Source organism: Rosa chinensis, chromosome 5, assembly GCF_002994745.2.
Source record: "Rosa chinensis cultivar Old Blush chromosome 5, RchiOBHm-V2, whole genome shotgun sequence".
NCBI lineage: Eukaryota > Viridiplantae > Streptophyta > Magnoliopsida > Rosales > Rosaceae > Rosa > Rosa chinensis.
This window is the reverse complement of record NC_037092.1, coordinates 31,762,418-31,775,875: the sequence shown is the minus strand read 5'-3', so window position 1 is coordinate 31,775,875 and position 13,458 is coordinate 31,762,418. Positions and strand designations below refer to the sequence as shown.

Sequence of the window (13,458 nt, the reverse complement as noted above, 5' to 3'; positions counted from 1 at the left end):
TATATTGCAAGAAGACTCAATCAGAAACAAAATCATTGTACAGATGCTCCCCAATACCTCAAAAAATACATTCCAAACTGGGAGAAGGAAGCTAAAGCACTCTACGAAAGGTTCGAACATAGGCCGGGCAAAAAATTGAAAAAAAAAAAGAGAAAAAAAAAAAAGATCGAGTGGTACTCCTGATATTCAAGAACCAGCCTCCGACCACCCAGCAGACCCAGCCTCCGACCACTCAGGGTCAGGCTCCGACCAACCAAGGTCAGGCTCCAACCTCCTCCAAGACTACTCCTTCCTCGGCCCCAACACCCTCGGCCTCCTCCCCCTCCTCATCCACATCCGACTCTCCCACATCGTCCCCGACCAGCTCCGATCCACCGGCTCCACCAGCCTCAACCCCATCATCAATCGCCTCCTCATCCACATACGAGGAGATCGTCGCCTTCGACCACTATCGCCGGGAAACGACGACGACGTGGCTTTACTGCCGCTCGATCCCATCTTCTCTCTCTCTCCCTTCTCCAGATTCAATGCGCCTAGAAATGCGATTTGAACCGCGGAACTGAGATCTGCATCACAGCTCGCACTCGATCGAGTGGAGGATTTTATGCGGAGGAGAGAGAGAGAGAGAGAGACAGCGCCAGAGGAGAGAGAGAAACGGCGCCGGAGGCTAGAGAGAAAGCGCGGAGGAGAGAGAAACAGCGCCGGAGGGGGAGAGAGATCGGGATGTGAGATTGATGTTGAGTGGCATGTTTGTAATTTTTTAATTGAGTTGAGGGTATAATGGTCATTTGGTGTCAAATTGGGTATGTGGGAATAAAAATCTGTTGCTGGGGTAAGTGGAATAATTTTTGCTCATTTTGGGGCGTTGGGTCAAGGACCCATCAATAAAAAGACTAGGCCCGGTCAACTAGTCAAGCCCTAAAATGCTTTTAAAATACAATTTTTTATCTTTATGGATGTGCATAAAAGTTAAAAACAATATCCTCCGCTATGGATCTTAAATAAGAATAACACGTCGCTGCTCCTTCCTAACCCTAGTCATTTTGGGCTGGGATCCCATCCTCAATGTTCAGCATCCAGACTATTCATAAGTGGCTCCTCTGGTGAGCACCTTTCTCAACAACGATTCTGATCGTTAGGAAGATTTGCAGGGCTTGTTGGGCATTGCTGGAGTGATTTTGTTTCTCATGGTGATATAGACAATCCAGTTTATTGGATTGTCTACGACGGCCAGAAAGCTATACTCGTATTGCTAGTGGCAGGTTAAATTAGGGGTGTGAGATGATATGCGAGGGCGTTGGCTTTGAACGCTTAAGTTGGTCTCCTGCCCAAGGATCGTTTGATTGGTGGCCAGGACTTCAGGGCTGGGGCTTATCAGCATTCAGCAAAGGGGAGGGTTTGGGGTTCAGTCTGGTATGGTTGTCGTCCTAAACTTGGGGCATTTCAGTTTTCTGTAATTTTCTTTTAGTCTACTATATTAGGGCCCTGTTAATTTTGAATTGAAGAGCTTCTAGCGTACTAGAATTGTGTGCATTGGTACTTTTAAGCTCATTTTATTATCTTTTGGTTGAAAATTGGTAAGATTGTAGTTAGTAGGCTTGACGAATAAGTCAAGTTAATTGTTGTAATGAAGGGCATTTGTTTTTCCCTATAATGCTTGGCTACTAATATTGGGCGGGCCGGCGGGGACACAAGTTTTAGGATGTTAGGCATGCGCCGTTTTGGCTATGGAGATAATGAATGAAAATTTTCTCTCTAAAAAAATAAATAAAAACAACTTGAGAAATTTCAGCACGAAAAGTTGTTAAACCATGCACAGTGTGTTTTTATGCAGATTATGACTTTGATAGGGTAGTTTGTCCACCATGTTTACTTCTCGAAAAATTTAAGTATAGATGGAGTTGTAGTTAAAACTTAGGAAATTGACATCTTGAATTATGATTTGAATTTTCCATGGAATTTGTGTACTCAAACATTGGTAATTTGAGTCTTTATGCCCAGAGGCAAGCCAAACCTTGGGCCATATGCTTCAGGCTGAAATTTTGAATTTTTTTTTTTTTTTGAAATTGATAAACAAATAAATGGGATATTTTCATACATTTTCAGAATACCACGTGTACGATACTTTAGGTTGACTTGATTGGTCCAGCTCACCTAATTTTGTTGTCAATTGGTCAGATGGCCTTCTTTTATGATTTTTTCACCATGTATAGCTCGCACAAAATTCTCACTATTACATAAACACGTAGTAATAATCTACAAAAAATATCCCCATGAAATCAAAGTAAATTTTTCGCACAAATAGTAATCAGAGTCGTTCAAATAATATGATAAAATTTAACTTAATGCGCGACAAACAAATTACGTTAAATTGTCTAAATATGAGAAAAATTCATACAATGACCCAAAATTAAAATTTAATTTAATGCGCGACAAACAAATTACGTCAAATTGTCCAAATAGGAGAAAAATTCATACAATGACCCGAAATGGGAAATGACCATAAGGAGGTGGGTAAAAAATAGAACCCAAAGTCGGTAATGTACAGTATACACAGGTTAATTTGGAAAGTTAAAAAGTAAAAAAAGCTGATGTAAAAGATTCCCGCTCCTTGAAACCTTTTTTAATTTTTGAATCCAAGTCGGTGCGGCTCCCTCTCTCTCTCTCTATTTCTCTATTTCCTTAATCCTTCAGATCCCCACAAACCCAAACGCTCGTAAATTTCAAATTTCAAACCCAAACCCTCTTCTCTCTCTCTAACGGTCCTTTCAATTCGACCATGTCCTCCTCCGCCGCCGCCGCCGTCGATCGTCCTCCGGCCACCACCACCACCACCCGCCGCGACGCCTCCTACAGCCGAAAGCAGAAGTCCCTGAGCCTCCTCTGCTCCAATTTCCTCAGCCTCTACAACCGCGACGACGGCGCCACTGCCCTGATCGGCCTAGACGACGCCGCCTCCCGCCTCGGCGTCGTCCGCCGCCGGATCTACGACATCGTCAACGTGCTGGAGAGCGTCGGACTGCTGTCAAGAAAGTCCAAGAACACGTACACGTGGAAGGGTTTCGGCGCGGTCCCTAACGCCCTGAAGGAGCTCAGAGAAGAAGGCCTGGATCTGACTCCGATCCCGGCGGCCTGCAATAACAACCCCCTGGATGAGACCAAGAGGGAAAAGTCTCTGGCGCTTCTGGCGCAGAATTTCGTGAAGCTGTTCGTGTGTACCGGATCGGAATCGGAATCGATTTCTCTTGATGAAGCTGCAAAATTACTGCTTGGAGTTGGAGATGCTCACAATGTATCAGTGATGAGGACAAAGGTGAGGAGGATCTATGACATTGCGAATGTGTTATCGTCGGTGAATTTGATTGAGAAGACTCATACGGCGGATACAGGGAAGCCGGCGTACAGGTGGTTGGGGCTGAATGGGAGAAGAGATGGTTTGAATTTGAATTCGGAGCTGAATTCGGAGCAGGCTAAGAAGAGGAGCTTTGGGACAGATCTGACGAATGCGAGTAGTAAGAGGAGCAAGGTTGTGGAGAAGAGAGTTCAAGATCAGGGTGAGGTTGAGAACTGCAATTCGGATGGCGGTGGTGGGGCGAAGGAGAGTTCGAAGAGCTACCAGTTTGGTCCTTTCGCTCCGGTGGCGGTTCCAAGAGCTAGGAAGGGTGTTGACGTCAACAAGGTTTGCTGGGAGAGTCTGGGGGCTTATTATCGGCCTCAGTATCAGAACCAAGCGATGAAGGAGCTGTTTTCGCATTATAGGGAAGCGTGGATGTTGTGGAACTCTCAAGTTGCTGAGAAGAATCCAATTCAGAGTTCTTGATGCTTCAAGGTACATTGCTTCGATTCGATTCTCATTGTTTTGTTGACTCGACAAAGAAGAGATGGGTTACCTGCATATTGTTGGACTCATATTTCATTTTGGTTTTGGTGACATTGTTAGTCTCATTGTATTGACATTCGACACAGATTTATTGGTTGCTTTGTTTTGTGCAACTGATGTGTATTCCCTATCCTTGTACTCTCAGCTTTCCTCATTTTGAGTTTCCTATATCAGCAAGGAAAAGTTTATAGATTGTTACCCAACATTGGCATATGAATGAAAAAGAGCATCTACTAATTGCACGAGTAATTTTATCAACTGTCTGCTTATTTGCTAAACTTGCAAAACTTGAATCAAGTGTGAAATGTAATATTGGCGAATTGAAGTTGAGGATGATATATTAATTTAGGAACTCAAATCCATACAAAACTGATTGCCAGTCTATTACATATACGGATATACCCACGACCATGCCAATATGTCTCTTTATATACAAAAAAGAATGGCTAAGCTATCAAATGGGATTATTTTAATCCCAAACTTTTACAGGGGAAAGAATGGCCAACTATATCTGAGACTTTAATTTTGTCAATAAACTCTGCATACTCCGAAGTTTTTGAGTGAGCTGTTTTACAGTTGCAAGATGTTGCACGGAAGATTCTGAAGTGCCCAGTTCAGTAAGAAGAGCAGCACACTTGACCTGTGAATCAGTAACTGCCTCCTCAAGTGAAGCCACGGTCATTTTTGAGGTGGTTGTACTTGTAACTGGGCCTTCATTTATCAAATTTGATTGAGAGAGCCCAGCACTGTAGAAGCTGCTACTCCTGCTGAGCTTCTCAGGAGTGAAGATCTTGTCAATGCCCTCACTTCCTGCAAGTCATTTTCCAAAATTCATGAATGAAGATCAAACAAACAAAACTGAGCATGCGGCACAAACTGAAATACTAAGTAATTATTCCAGCAGTACCCCAATCATACAAAGCCAGAAATAAAACTTGACAGCTAAAGAAGAATACAAGATGACATCTGATTTCCACAAATAAATTGAGCAATTTAACACATGTAGGGCGGAGAAGCAAAGTGCATATGTCAAGAAATGCCATTTGAATGAATTTCGGAAACTTGGAAGTTGGAAGACCAGAAGCACACATCCTGACCAGAATTAATGAACTGTACTTATTTATTGGCAAACAGTTTACTACATACCAAGGTTGGTCAGTTGATCCATAGCAGCCTGGCCTATGGTCTCCTCCAACTTAAATAGCCGCAGAATTCCAGCTGTTATTCGACCCATTGAGTCAACTTCCGACTTGCACAATAAAACAAGATGTTGCAGCTCATCCTTAGATACAACTGCCTCAATCTGTGAAGAAAAAAATAAGTTTGATAATGCAGAACACTATTTTAGGAAATAAGACAATAACTAACTCGGAAATCTCATTACCGGTTGCTCAACAGAAAATTTCACATTTTCTACTACCCATTCCACCATTTCATGATCAACACTGTCCTCCATTGTCACCAGGCGAAGTTCCAGATTTACACCTGCAGATTCCTTGGTCCCATTCACATTTAAGATAGCAGGATTATGATAGTTATGGGCATGTGGCTTCAATATCTGCAAGCCTTCCACACCAACCTGCAACCATTTTTATGATGTAAGAGACAATGATCTGATACCTCTATGAATCCCAAGATTATATAAAGGCACATAAAGAAATCAATCACAAACATCTATCTTTATATTGAAATACAGTTTTGAAGTATATTTACGGTATGACACTGATCTTGGAACCAGTTACAAAAATATTAGAACTCAAACTTACAGAAATATTAACAGATATTTTGATATCAATATTTTCATCACTATTCCAACATTCAGCCTCTGACCCTAGCTACTGATATTGTCAACAGTCAAGAGAAACGATGAATAATTTTTTAAAAATTAAACTGAAATTCAAAAATGTAAGATCAATCATCAAATGCATGTATTGAACAAAAGACATTCGTATGTGTCTATTTGTCTATGTAAAGAAAGAATGCAATGATGAAAACGTAATTTTAATAGGGGCAAGTGGGGAGAGATTGTTTCCGTTAAGTGATTTTGTTGAAACTGAACACACCCAAGCTGGCGCTAGCAGGTGAACAAACAATCCATCCACTGTTAATAAATATTCATGCATGTATGATCAAACAATTTTTGCATCTCTCTAGCATAACAGGATATTAAAAACATAGGGATCAAGGCAAGAGAGAGATATGCTTACAGTCACCAATTCTAAAGGATATTTTGGTGTCCTGTATGACTTTCTAATGCCATTCATCATTTGTTTTGGACGGCTTTTTCCTTTTAGGTGCAGATTGTGGAATGTTGTGTGCCAAGACCTCTCTTCTCTGCTATCACCCTCCTGATTGGAGGAACTTCTAAACACTGCCATTTCCTGTGCGCCTTCAAGAGCAAATAACCAATTTTTCAATTCTATGGACACATTCACATCATCTGGCTTTCCCAAGTGCAAAACCTCACTCTCTTTCCCATCTCCTGAACTTCCATCTGAAAAAAAAGAAAGAAAAAAAAAATTTAACATTAGGGCGACTGCAGTAAATTAAATTGAGTAAAAAAAAAATTTTTGAAAAATGAACAAAGAACACCATAACAACCTCTCTGAGTGTAAATAATAACTAGAAATTACCCAAATGCAATTGCCACATACCCTCTTTTGAATCAACAATGAGAGGTGATGGTTCAAAAATTTTTGAAAGGGGGCCTGCTCGTAAATTCTCCAACTCTTTAGATAGCCCCTTCCCAGGACCACCATCAGCCTCAAGTATTCCAAAGCGATGCAGCAAGGATTCAGCATAGTTCATTCCGCCACCTAGGCGAATGCCAGAAATACAAGCTGACACATTCAAACTGTGACACTCTACATCTTGTTCGTTTAAAGGAATTACATGTTCCACGTTTATGTCAAGAAATCGATCTACAATAGCTTTACCATTTGATGAATGGTTTATTTGGTTATCTATCCAAAAGACAGGTCTTAGTTGAGGATACCCATTTCCACTCACCAAAACACCATGACCATTTTCAATAGAAATTAAATCTCTGCCATTCTCAGATGCCAAGTTTCCCTCACTGTCTATGCAGTCCACCTCAACGCTATCCCAACGTATAATGGAGGAAACAGCAACTGCACCACCAAGAGTTCTGTGAGTAACTCTTATAAAGAGATCATGCCCAACAAACTGAACTAGAGGCGTTCCTTCAACATGCATGGAAGATGATTCCAGAAATCGTAGCTGAAGATTATTCACCATTAAACTAACTGCTGTATCATTGGGAACCTTGTCAATTAGCTTCCCCTTGAACGTATCATCCGTACTCGTCTTTGGTCTAGTATATTTTCCAACAAGAACTATCTTTTCACTAACTCTGCCAAAGTACGCATAAAGATCCAAAACAAAATACAACTGTTCAACAGAAGTATTTGAGATATACTTTTCACAAGCTAGCCCTATCCTGACAATACCACCAGGAGGAGGAACATTTGTTAATGGGCTCCCATCAGCAGTTACCATAGCTACTTCTATGCAAGCATCTTTCAGCTCAACACATCTCCACAAGCCTGAGGTCCCATCAAGAGAACTCTGAAGTCCAGCTGATGCAGTACACGTTTCGAGAGACAAAGTAAGGTGTGATGCTCTGGTAGTCCATTTCTTCTGGCTAGCATCAACTGGTTGACCTTCCCAGAGACAGAAGCAAGCAGGATCCTTGTCCAAATTCAGTAGCCTTAGTTTTAGTGACGGTGACTCTGAGAAGAACAAGTTCTTAATGTGAAGCCTTGCTCCGGAAAAGGAACTCTGGTTGATACTGCTTCTGTTGTTACCACGACTACGCAAATTGTCCACGTCCAAAGGAACGGTAACATCTAATTCCTTGAGGGTGAAAATCAAGGAATTTACTGAGAAATCTGGCAAAACAGCACCGGGATTGACAACAATTCCATCGGCCAGGAAGGAAGAGATCCTCAAACAGGATTCTTCCTGAAGATGAATCTGGGATTAAAAAGAAAAAGATTAAGAAGCGGTACTTTTTAAATTCAGAAAAGAACAAGAAAATAAAAGACAGACCTAAAATAAATGACTGTTCATATAAGGTGATAGGGAACAAGTATTGCATACCATCAGGGGTTGGCAATTAATGACTGTTTGTGTAGCAAAAGCTGGAGGCACAGGGGAGGGCTTGGTCTGAAGAGAATGAAGGCATAAAAGAGGGACACCCACGATCAACTGCCACTGCTGAGCTCCCAAAGGATATATGGGAGGGCAAAAGTCCTTACCTGTCCAAAAAAAATGAAGAGATAAACTTCAAATTACACATACCCATAATTTGACACAAATAAAATCTCTTTTTTTCCAGAATATATAATAAATTTAGCCCATACCAAAGTCAGGAACATGCACAGGTTCGTCGGAAATGGCATCCATTGATGGTTGCACTAAAGTGCAAGGAGGTCTTGAATGGGTATCCCTACATTCCAGCCACCAACATTAATTATGATTTAGCCATCTAGCAGAATAAAAACTGAAAGCAGGGATGATTCTATACTATTGTACAACTTAATAATTTTCTCCTCCGAAACACCATTAGAATTTATTTGCTTCAATAAGTAGGTATACATAAGGATTACAGAGTGTCAATGACTGCAGAGGCAAAATTTGAACTGTTACAGGTAAGCAACAGACAAACACTACTTAACCAATTATGCTTTTAGCCAAACAAATAGGATCAGCTAGTCAAGTTCTACACATACTTTAATAGTAATTCAACCCTTGAAAAAAAAAAAAAATCAAAATATCTTGTCTGCAGGTAACTAAAAGATAAGGGGGGAAAGCACCTCAAGTTCTAAACATACTTTGATACTAATATAACCCTTGAAAAAAAAAAATCAATATCCTTGTCTGCACATAACTAAAAGACAAGGGGACAAATGCACAAACACCAAAAAGGTGGTAAATTTTCATATATGCACAAACACATATGTTTACATACATGCAGTCAAAACTGTAGAACATTGAACTCCAGGAGAATGTGCGCCAGAAAAAATTTACTAGCTGTCTAAGCATCAAATATCTAGAAAAATTGAAACAGAACGAAGTTTACCTTAAAAAGAGCCCACCAATCATAACCTTAGACAAGTTATTGTCAATTTCTCCATCAGAAACACTTGTCTGCAAAAGTGGATATTCTTATAAATTCTTGGACTGCTAAATGAGTAGAGAAAACATGGCACAGCACAAAGACTACAAGATATCGATCAGCCTACAATTTGTAAGCTCCCCAATGATATCTAATGGCTTGAACTCTGACTGTATGTGACCCAAAACAGTGTGGTTTTCTTCTAGCACATATATAAGATTGTTTTTTTTCCAATATTTAACACATTTCCAATGCCAAATCATTTTTACATTAAACCCAGACACATTCATGAAGTATAATACATAATGTAGAACCCTCCTTGAAGTATCAGCACTATGTCGATTGTGTCTAATCATAATATTAAAATACTGATAGCAGAACTGATAACAATGTTAACTTTAAGTCACAGAACAGTACCCGTGAAAAGAAGAGTGACTGCATCAAAAGTTCAAGCTTGAATTCTGCAAGTCAAGTCAAAACTTATAAGAATTCTTTGCGTAAACATCCGAAATACAAACAGTATAATCCGAAAAATGAACATGACATGCAACCTTGAACAGAGTAAGACAACTAGCTACCAACAAACTGGACTCCCAGACTATTTTGGCTTAAATTTGGTTCATTAGGATGAATCCTATTTCTTCCATGTAACAAAAGTATTAAATCCCTACTTCACATACCAGTATCTTTAATGCAGAGAAATATGTGATCTACAACAATTGAAACGATAGAACAGCCTGCTGCTTCAGTTGACCGCTGAAAAAATACCACACGGATAGAAAGACAAGGGGAAATTAAGATGGTCCCTAAGCATGATAATGGTAAGTAAATAAAGAAAAGGAAACTGCAAACCTGCTGAGTATTTGAATCAACATCTCCTCTATTCAGACAGACATATAATCCAGTCATAAAGCGGAGAAGAGCACGTAGTCCTGTGCAGCATGATCATATTTAGCTCTGAGCTATATGTACACCATATAATTTAAGACCAATGACCAATGAAACAAGTGATCTACAAATATTCCGAACATTACCTGGTTCACTTATTGCAGGACAAATGGCTTCTGTGATATGTAACTGAACCTCAAGACCGAGTGGGCTATTTAATTCAGTCCTTTGCACTGTGATCTGGTCATAATCACCAAGTCAAGAATGATACAGTAACATCAATACCATAAAGTACAAAGTTTAGATCTGCATTACATAAGCTTCTCCTGAAATTCCTTCTATAAAGCGCTCCCCACCAAAGAAAGCTCGCTTTGCACCATCATCATCTCTCTGGGTTCCTCCATTTTGAGTGCTCGCTATATTAGCATCCGTGAACATATCAGGGTGAGGCAGGAGATCGATGGACAAAGATTCCCACTCAAGTTTCTAGTAAAAAAAGAATTTATCATCATGTAATACTAATTTAAACTTGAAAAGTAAAACATCCCTGGTCAGAGAACAATGGCACATGCAACTGTGAACATGCAGGTTCATACATTTGAGAAACAAGACAATGGGAAATGCAAATACAATAAGAGCAGTTCACAAAACAGGGCAGGCACCCCGACCCCACCGCATATAAGAGAAAATAAAGGTAGAGAGAAATAATTGTTGCCACACACAGAGGTAGGCACTTTACTTTGAAAACATAAATGAACTTTTTGTTGGTGGAGAACTCCCGTGCTTCCTTAAGATTTACTACCTGTCACAGGGCATTTGTTCAAGTAAGCAGCTGACGTTACAGAAGTAGTCAACAACTATCATATGTGCATAAACAATATATTACCTGCCAATTTTCATTAGTAGAATACAGCAAAAGGTTGTGTATAGTGATAGAAGCCAGAGGAGATGCCCTGGGGTAAGGAAAAAAAATTGAAATAATGAGAGAAGGATGAGCATAAGAAGTTACTTACATGTCCATGATTCAAAATTGGAAGAAATCCTAGCTACTCTTTTTTGTCCAAGAACCTGAACTCATAAACCCTACACTTTTTAATCTAAAATAATTATGCGGACATCCTTGACTCCTTTAGATAGTGCCATCCAAAAATCTCAGCAGCAAATTTTTAGCTTCCTCCTACTTTTTTCCATCATGTTCAATATTCTACGTCTTGTTGTTTCAGAGCAAATGTTCCTCCTTTAACAGTCCTAGGACTTGCAACTTTTAATTTTTCACAAATCCTGAAACAACTGACTATATTACGAATATGTACTATGTCAACAAAAAAAATCTGTTCAATAGTAAAAAGAAAGCTATTTAAGAAAGACGGCTATACTGCACAATGGCGCCAACTTACAATCCCTTACTACTTACATATGCCATTTAAGGGTGAACGGTTTATTCTTGTTGACCAAGGTCATTTATAAACTTATAAAAACCAATTCCTTGTTAGCAGCCCAAGTTACTTACTCACAACTATATAGTATATTCCAGGCACAGAAAGACCATTACTGCTTGCAGCAAATTAAAATCAGAAACTGAGGTGTTCCCACAAACTATAACTTCCAAAATTATACAATCTATAATAAGGTAGAAAAATCTTAGAAGGGCAATTCATGGAGCAGATAGGAACAGGATACTGCCATATGGGTATATAAAAAGTAAAACCAGACAAATGGGTCTTCAGAATTACCAAGCTGCCCCTCCTTGGCGACCACCCCCACAAGTTTCAAGTAGAAGATTAACTGTGTGAATCTCTATAGTCATTCCATCTGCAATCTGATAGTTTAAAAAGGTCAATAATGTACCTTCAATAAAAGTCCTGTGGGAGATGAAATACAAGAAGGAAAGCAAAAGAAGAATGACATGAGCAAAAAGAGAGAAAATATATAAAAAGCCTCTGAGGTAATAGCTTCTTTTTTTTTGGGGGGGGGCGTAGAATTAATCAATGAGGAAATGGCAAAATAGGTTGCTAAACAAGCTTGGCTCTTTAAGTGCCTGGAGAGACATTTTGTTGAAAGATTCCCAGAGGAGTTCAACTGTTTGGAATATAACAGAGAAGTATGGTTTGTCAGCTTCCTCGCTGGTTAAAGGGTCCGTAGATACTCAATATCTTGGCTAACAAGCTATGATCACCATTTTGACAACAACCTCACCATGTTCAATTTTTTTCCTAAAAAATAGTAATCCACCTCAAGCATCGCAAAAGTAGTATCAAAGGCACAAGTTCTGAGGCTGAGAGTACCAATAGACTAAAAGAAGGACAAGACCTTGTTGATATAAAATGCATACATTAACTGAATTGAGCAAACCTAACCTTATCAGCAAATCCATAACCACTTCCTTTCCCGGAGCTAGTGGATGATGGCGAACTGCATGCAAGACATTAGTGCTCAGTATCTACAGTAAGCTGCCAAGCTTGTTACAAACTTGGTACGTAACATCAAGCTAAACATATACTTTGGAATTACCTGCTAGGACTGTTTCTCGCATCCAACTCCGAAGTCTCCTCTAAAACCAAATCCAGCTTGTCAATCTGCACTACTATCGGTTCCACTTGAACATTGCTCAACGATGATGGGAGCTATTAATTCATACCAAAAACAAAAATTAAAACATATAAGTACGAAACTCCTCATTTCATTTCCTTCCAATTTTCACCAAGCTTAAGCTACACCTATTCAAAATCCGAAAAGTGAATTATATCGAATAGGTAACAAAAGGAATGCAGAATTAAGAATCACCAACCACTATCACAAGTTTTCCGACTCTGGCCGTGGTCACGTGCAGCGCCGGCGGTAATCCCATGCTGGAGTGCAAAGCATCGCCGTCCATATCTGTCATCCAAAAGCACCGCGATTAACGAACCGCGATCGCTGCAAAATTGAGCCAATGAGTAGCTGAATTTACCTAAATTGGAAAGCTGAACCGTCCGTCCCTGCCACTTGAACTGGTCTCTGGAGAAGGATTTGAGCCAGTACTTGAGAGTATACTCCAGCGCTCGACCCAGAAGGGTCTCCATTGCTGGAAATGACTTTCGGAATTCCGACGAGCTGCGGCGGAGCTCCGGAGCTGTTCGGATCTAGGCGATCGGGAATGCGAGAACCCTAGTCGGGTTCGGATCGGGCATCTGGGGTTTGCGAATTGTGAGAGGGAAAAGAGAAATTCTTTTCTTGCTTTCGGTGTGTGTGTTTTGTCTTTGAGGTGGGAATCTGAGAACGATGGGAGGTGAAAGAGGCGGGGGGGTTTTGGGGTGGATGGCACGTGACCGTGAGTGTGGGGGCACGTGAGGCGTTAGATTTAATGGTGCGTTGGATCTGGGGATTTGTGCCCCCATGTGTCAGATACCCGGCAGAGACATGGCAGTCTCTACAGTGGATTTGTCGGCATGGCTCTTCGTCTTTTCGGTGGGACATTACACTTCTAACCTTTCTTTGACCCTTTTTTATTGCGAAAATTATACTTTACCGCATCTACTGTAACTTGCGGAAGTATCAGTCTATCAGATAT

At 40.3% G+C, this 13,458-nt stretch overlaps 2 protein-coding genes across 2 annotated transcripts; one reads left to right on the top strand and one right to left on the bottom strand.

Annotated features, from left to right (window-relative positions):
* Nucleotides 1–2,685: 2,685 nt before the first annotated feature.
* Nucleotides 2,686–4,115, top strand: LOC112167282 (E2F transcription factor-like E2FE). The gene has a single exon (XM_024304295.2). The coding sequence runs from the start codon at nucleotides 2,780–2,782 to the stop codon at nucleotides 3,818–3,820; it is 1,041 nt and encodes a 346-aa protein (XP_024160063.1). The 5' UTR covers nucleotides 2,686–2,779; the 3' UTR covers nucleotides 3,821–4,115.
* Nucleotides 4,116–4,198: 83 nt separating this feature from the next.
* Nucleotides 4,199–13,191, bottom strand: LOC112164655. The gene is made up of 20 exons (XM_024300928.2): nucleotides 12,859–13,191; nucleotides 12,697–12,785; nucleotides 12,420–12,532; nucleotides 12,266–12,320; nucleotides 11,642–11,727; nucleotides 10,795–10,861; nucleotides 10,648–10,710; nucleotides 10,224–10,394; nucleotides 10,055–10,148; nucleotides 9,873–9,952; nucleotides 9,701–9,776; nucleotides 9,438–9,481; nucleotides 8,985–9,052; nucleotides 8,266–8,351; nucleotides 8,003–8,160; nucleotides 6,535–7,876; nucleotides 6,088–6,374; nucleotides 5,265–5,459; nucleotides 5,027–5,183; nucleotides 4,199–4,690 (listed from the first exon to the last, which is right to left on the bottom strand). Exons 1-20 carry the CDS (start codon nucleotides 12,968–12,970, stop codon nucleotides 4,386–4,388), a joined length of 3,648 nt encoding a protein of 1,215 aa, XP_024156696.1. The 5' UTR covers nucleotides 12,971–13,191; the 3' UTR covers nucleotides 4,199–4,385.
* Between the last annotated feature and the right edge of the window lie 267 nt (nucleotides 13,192–13,458).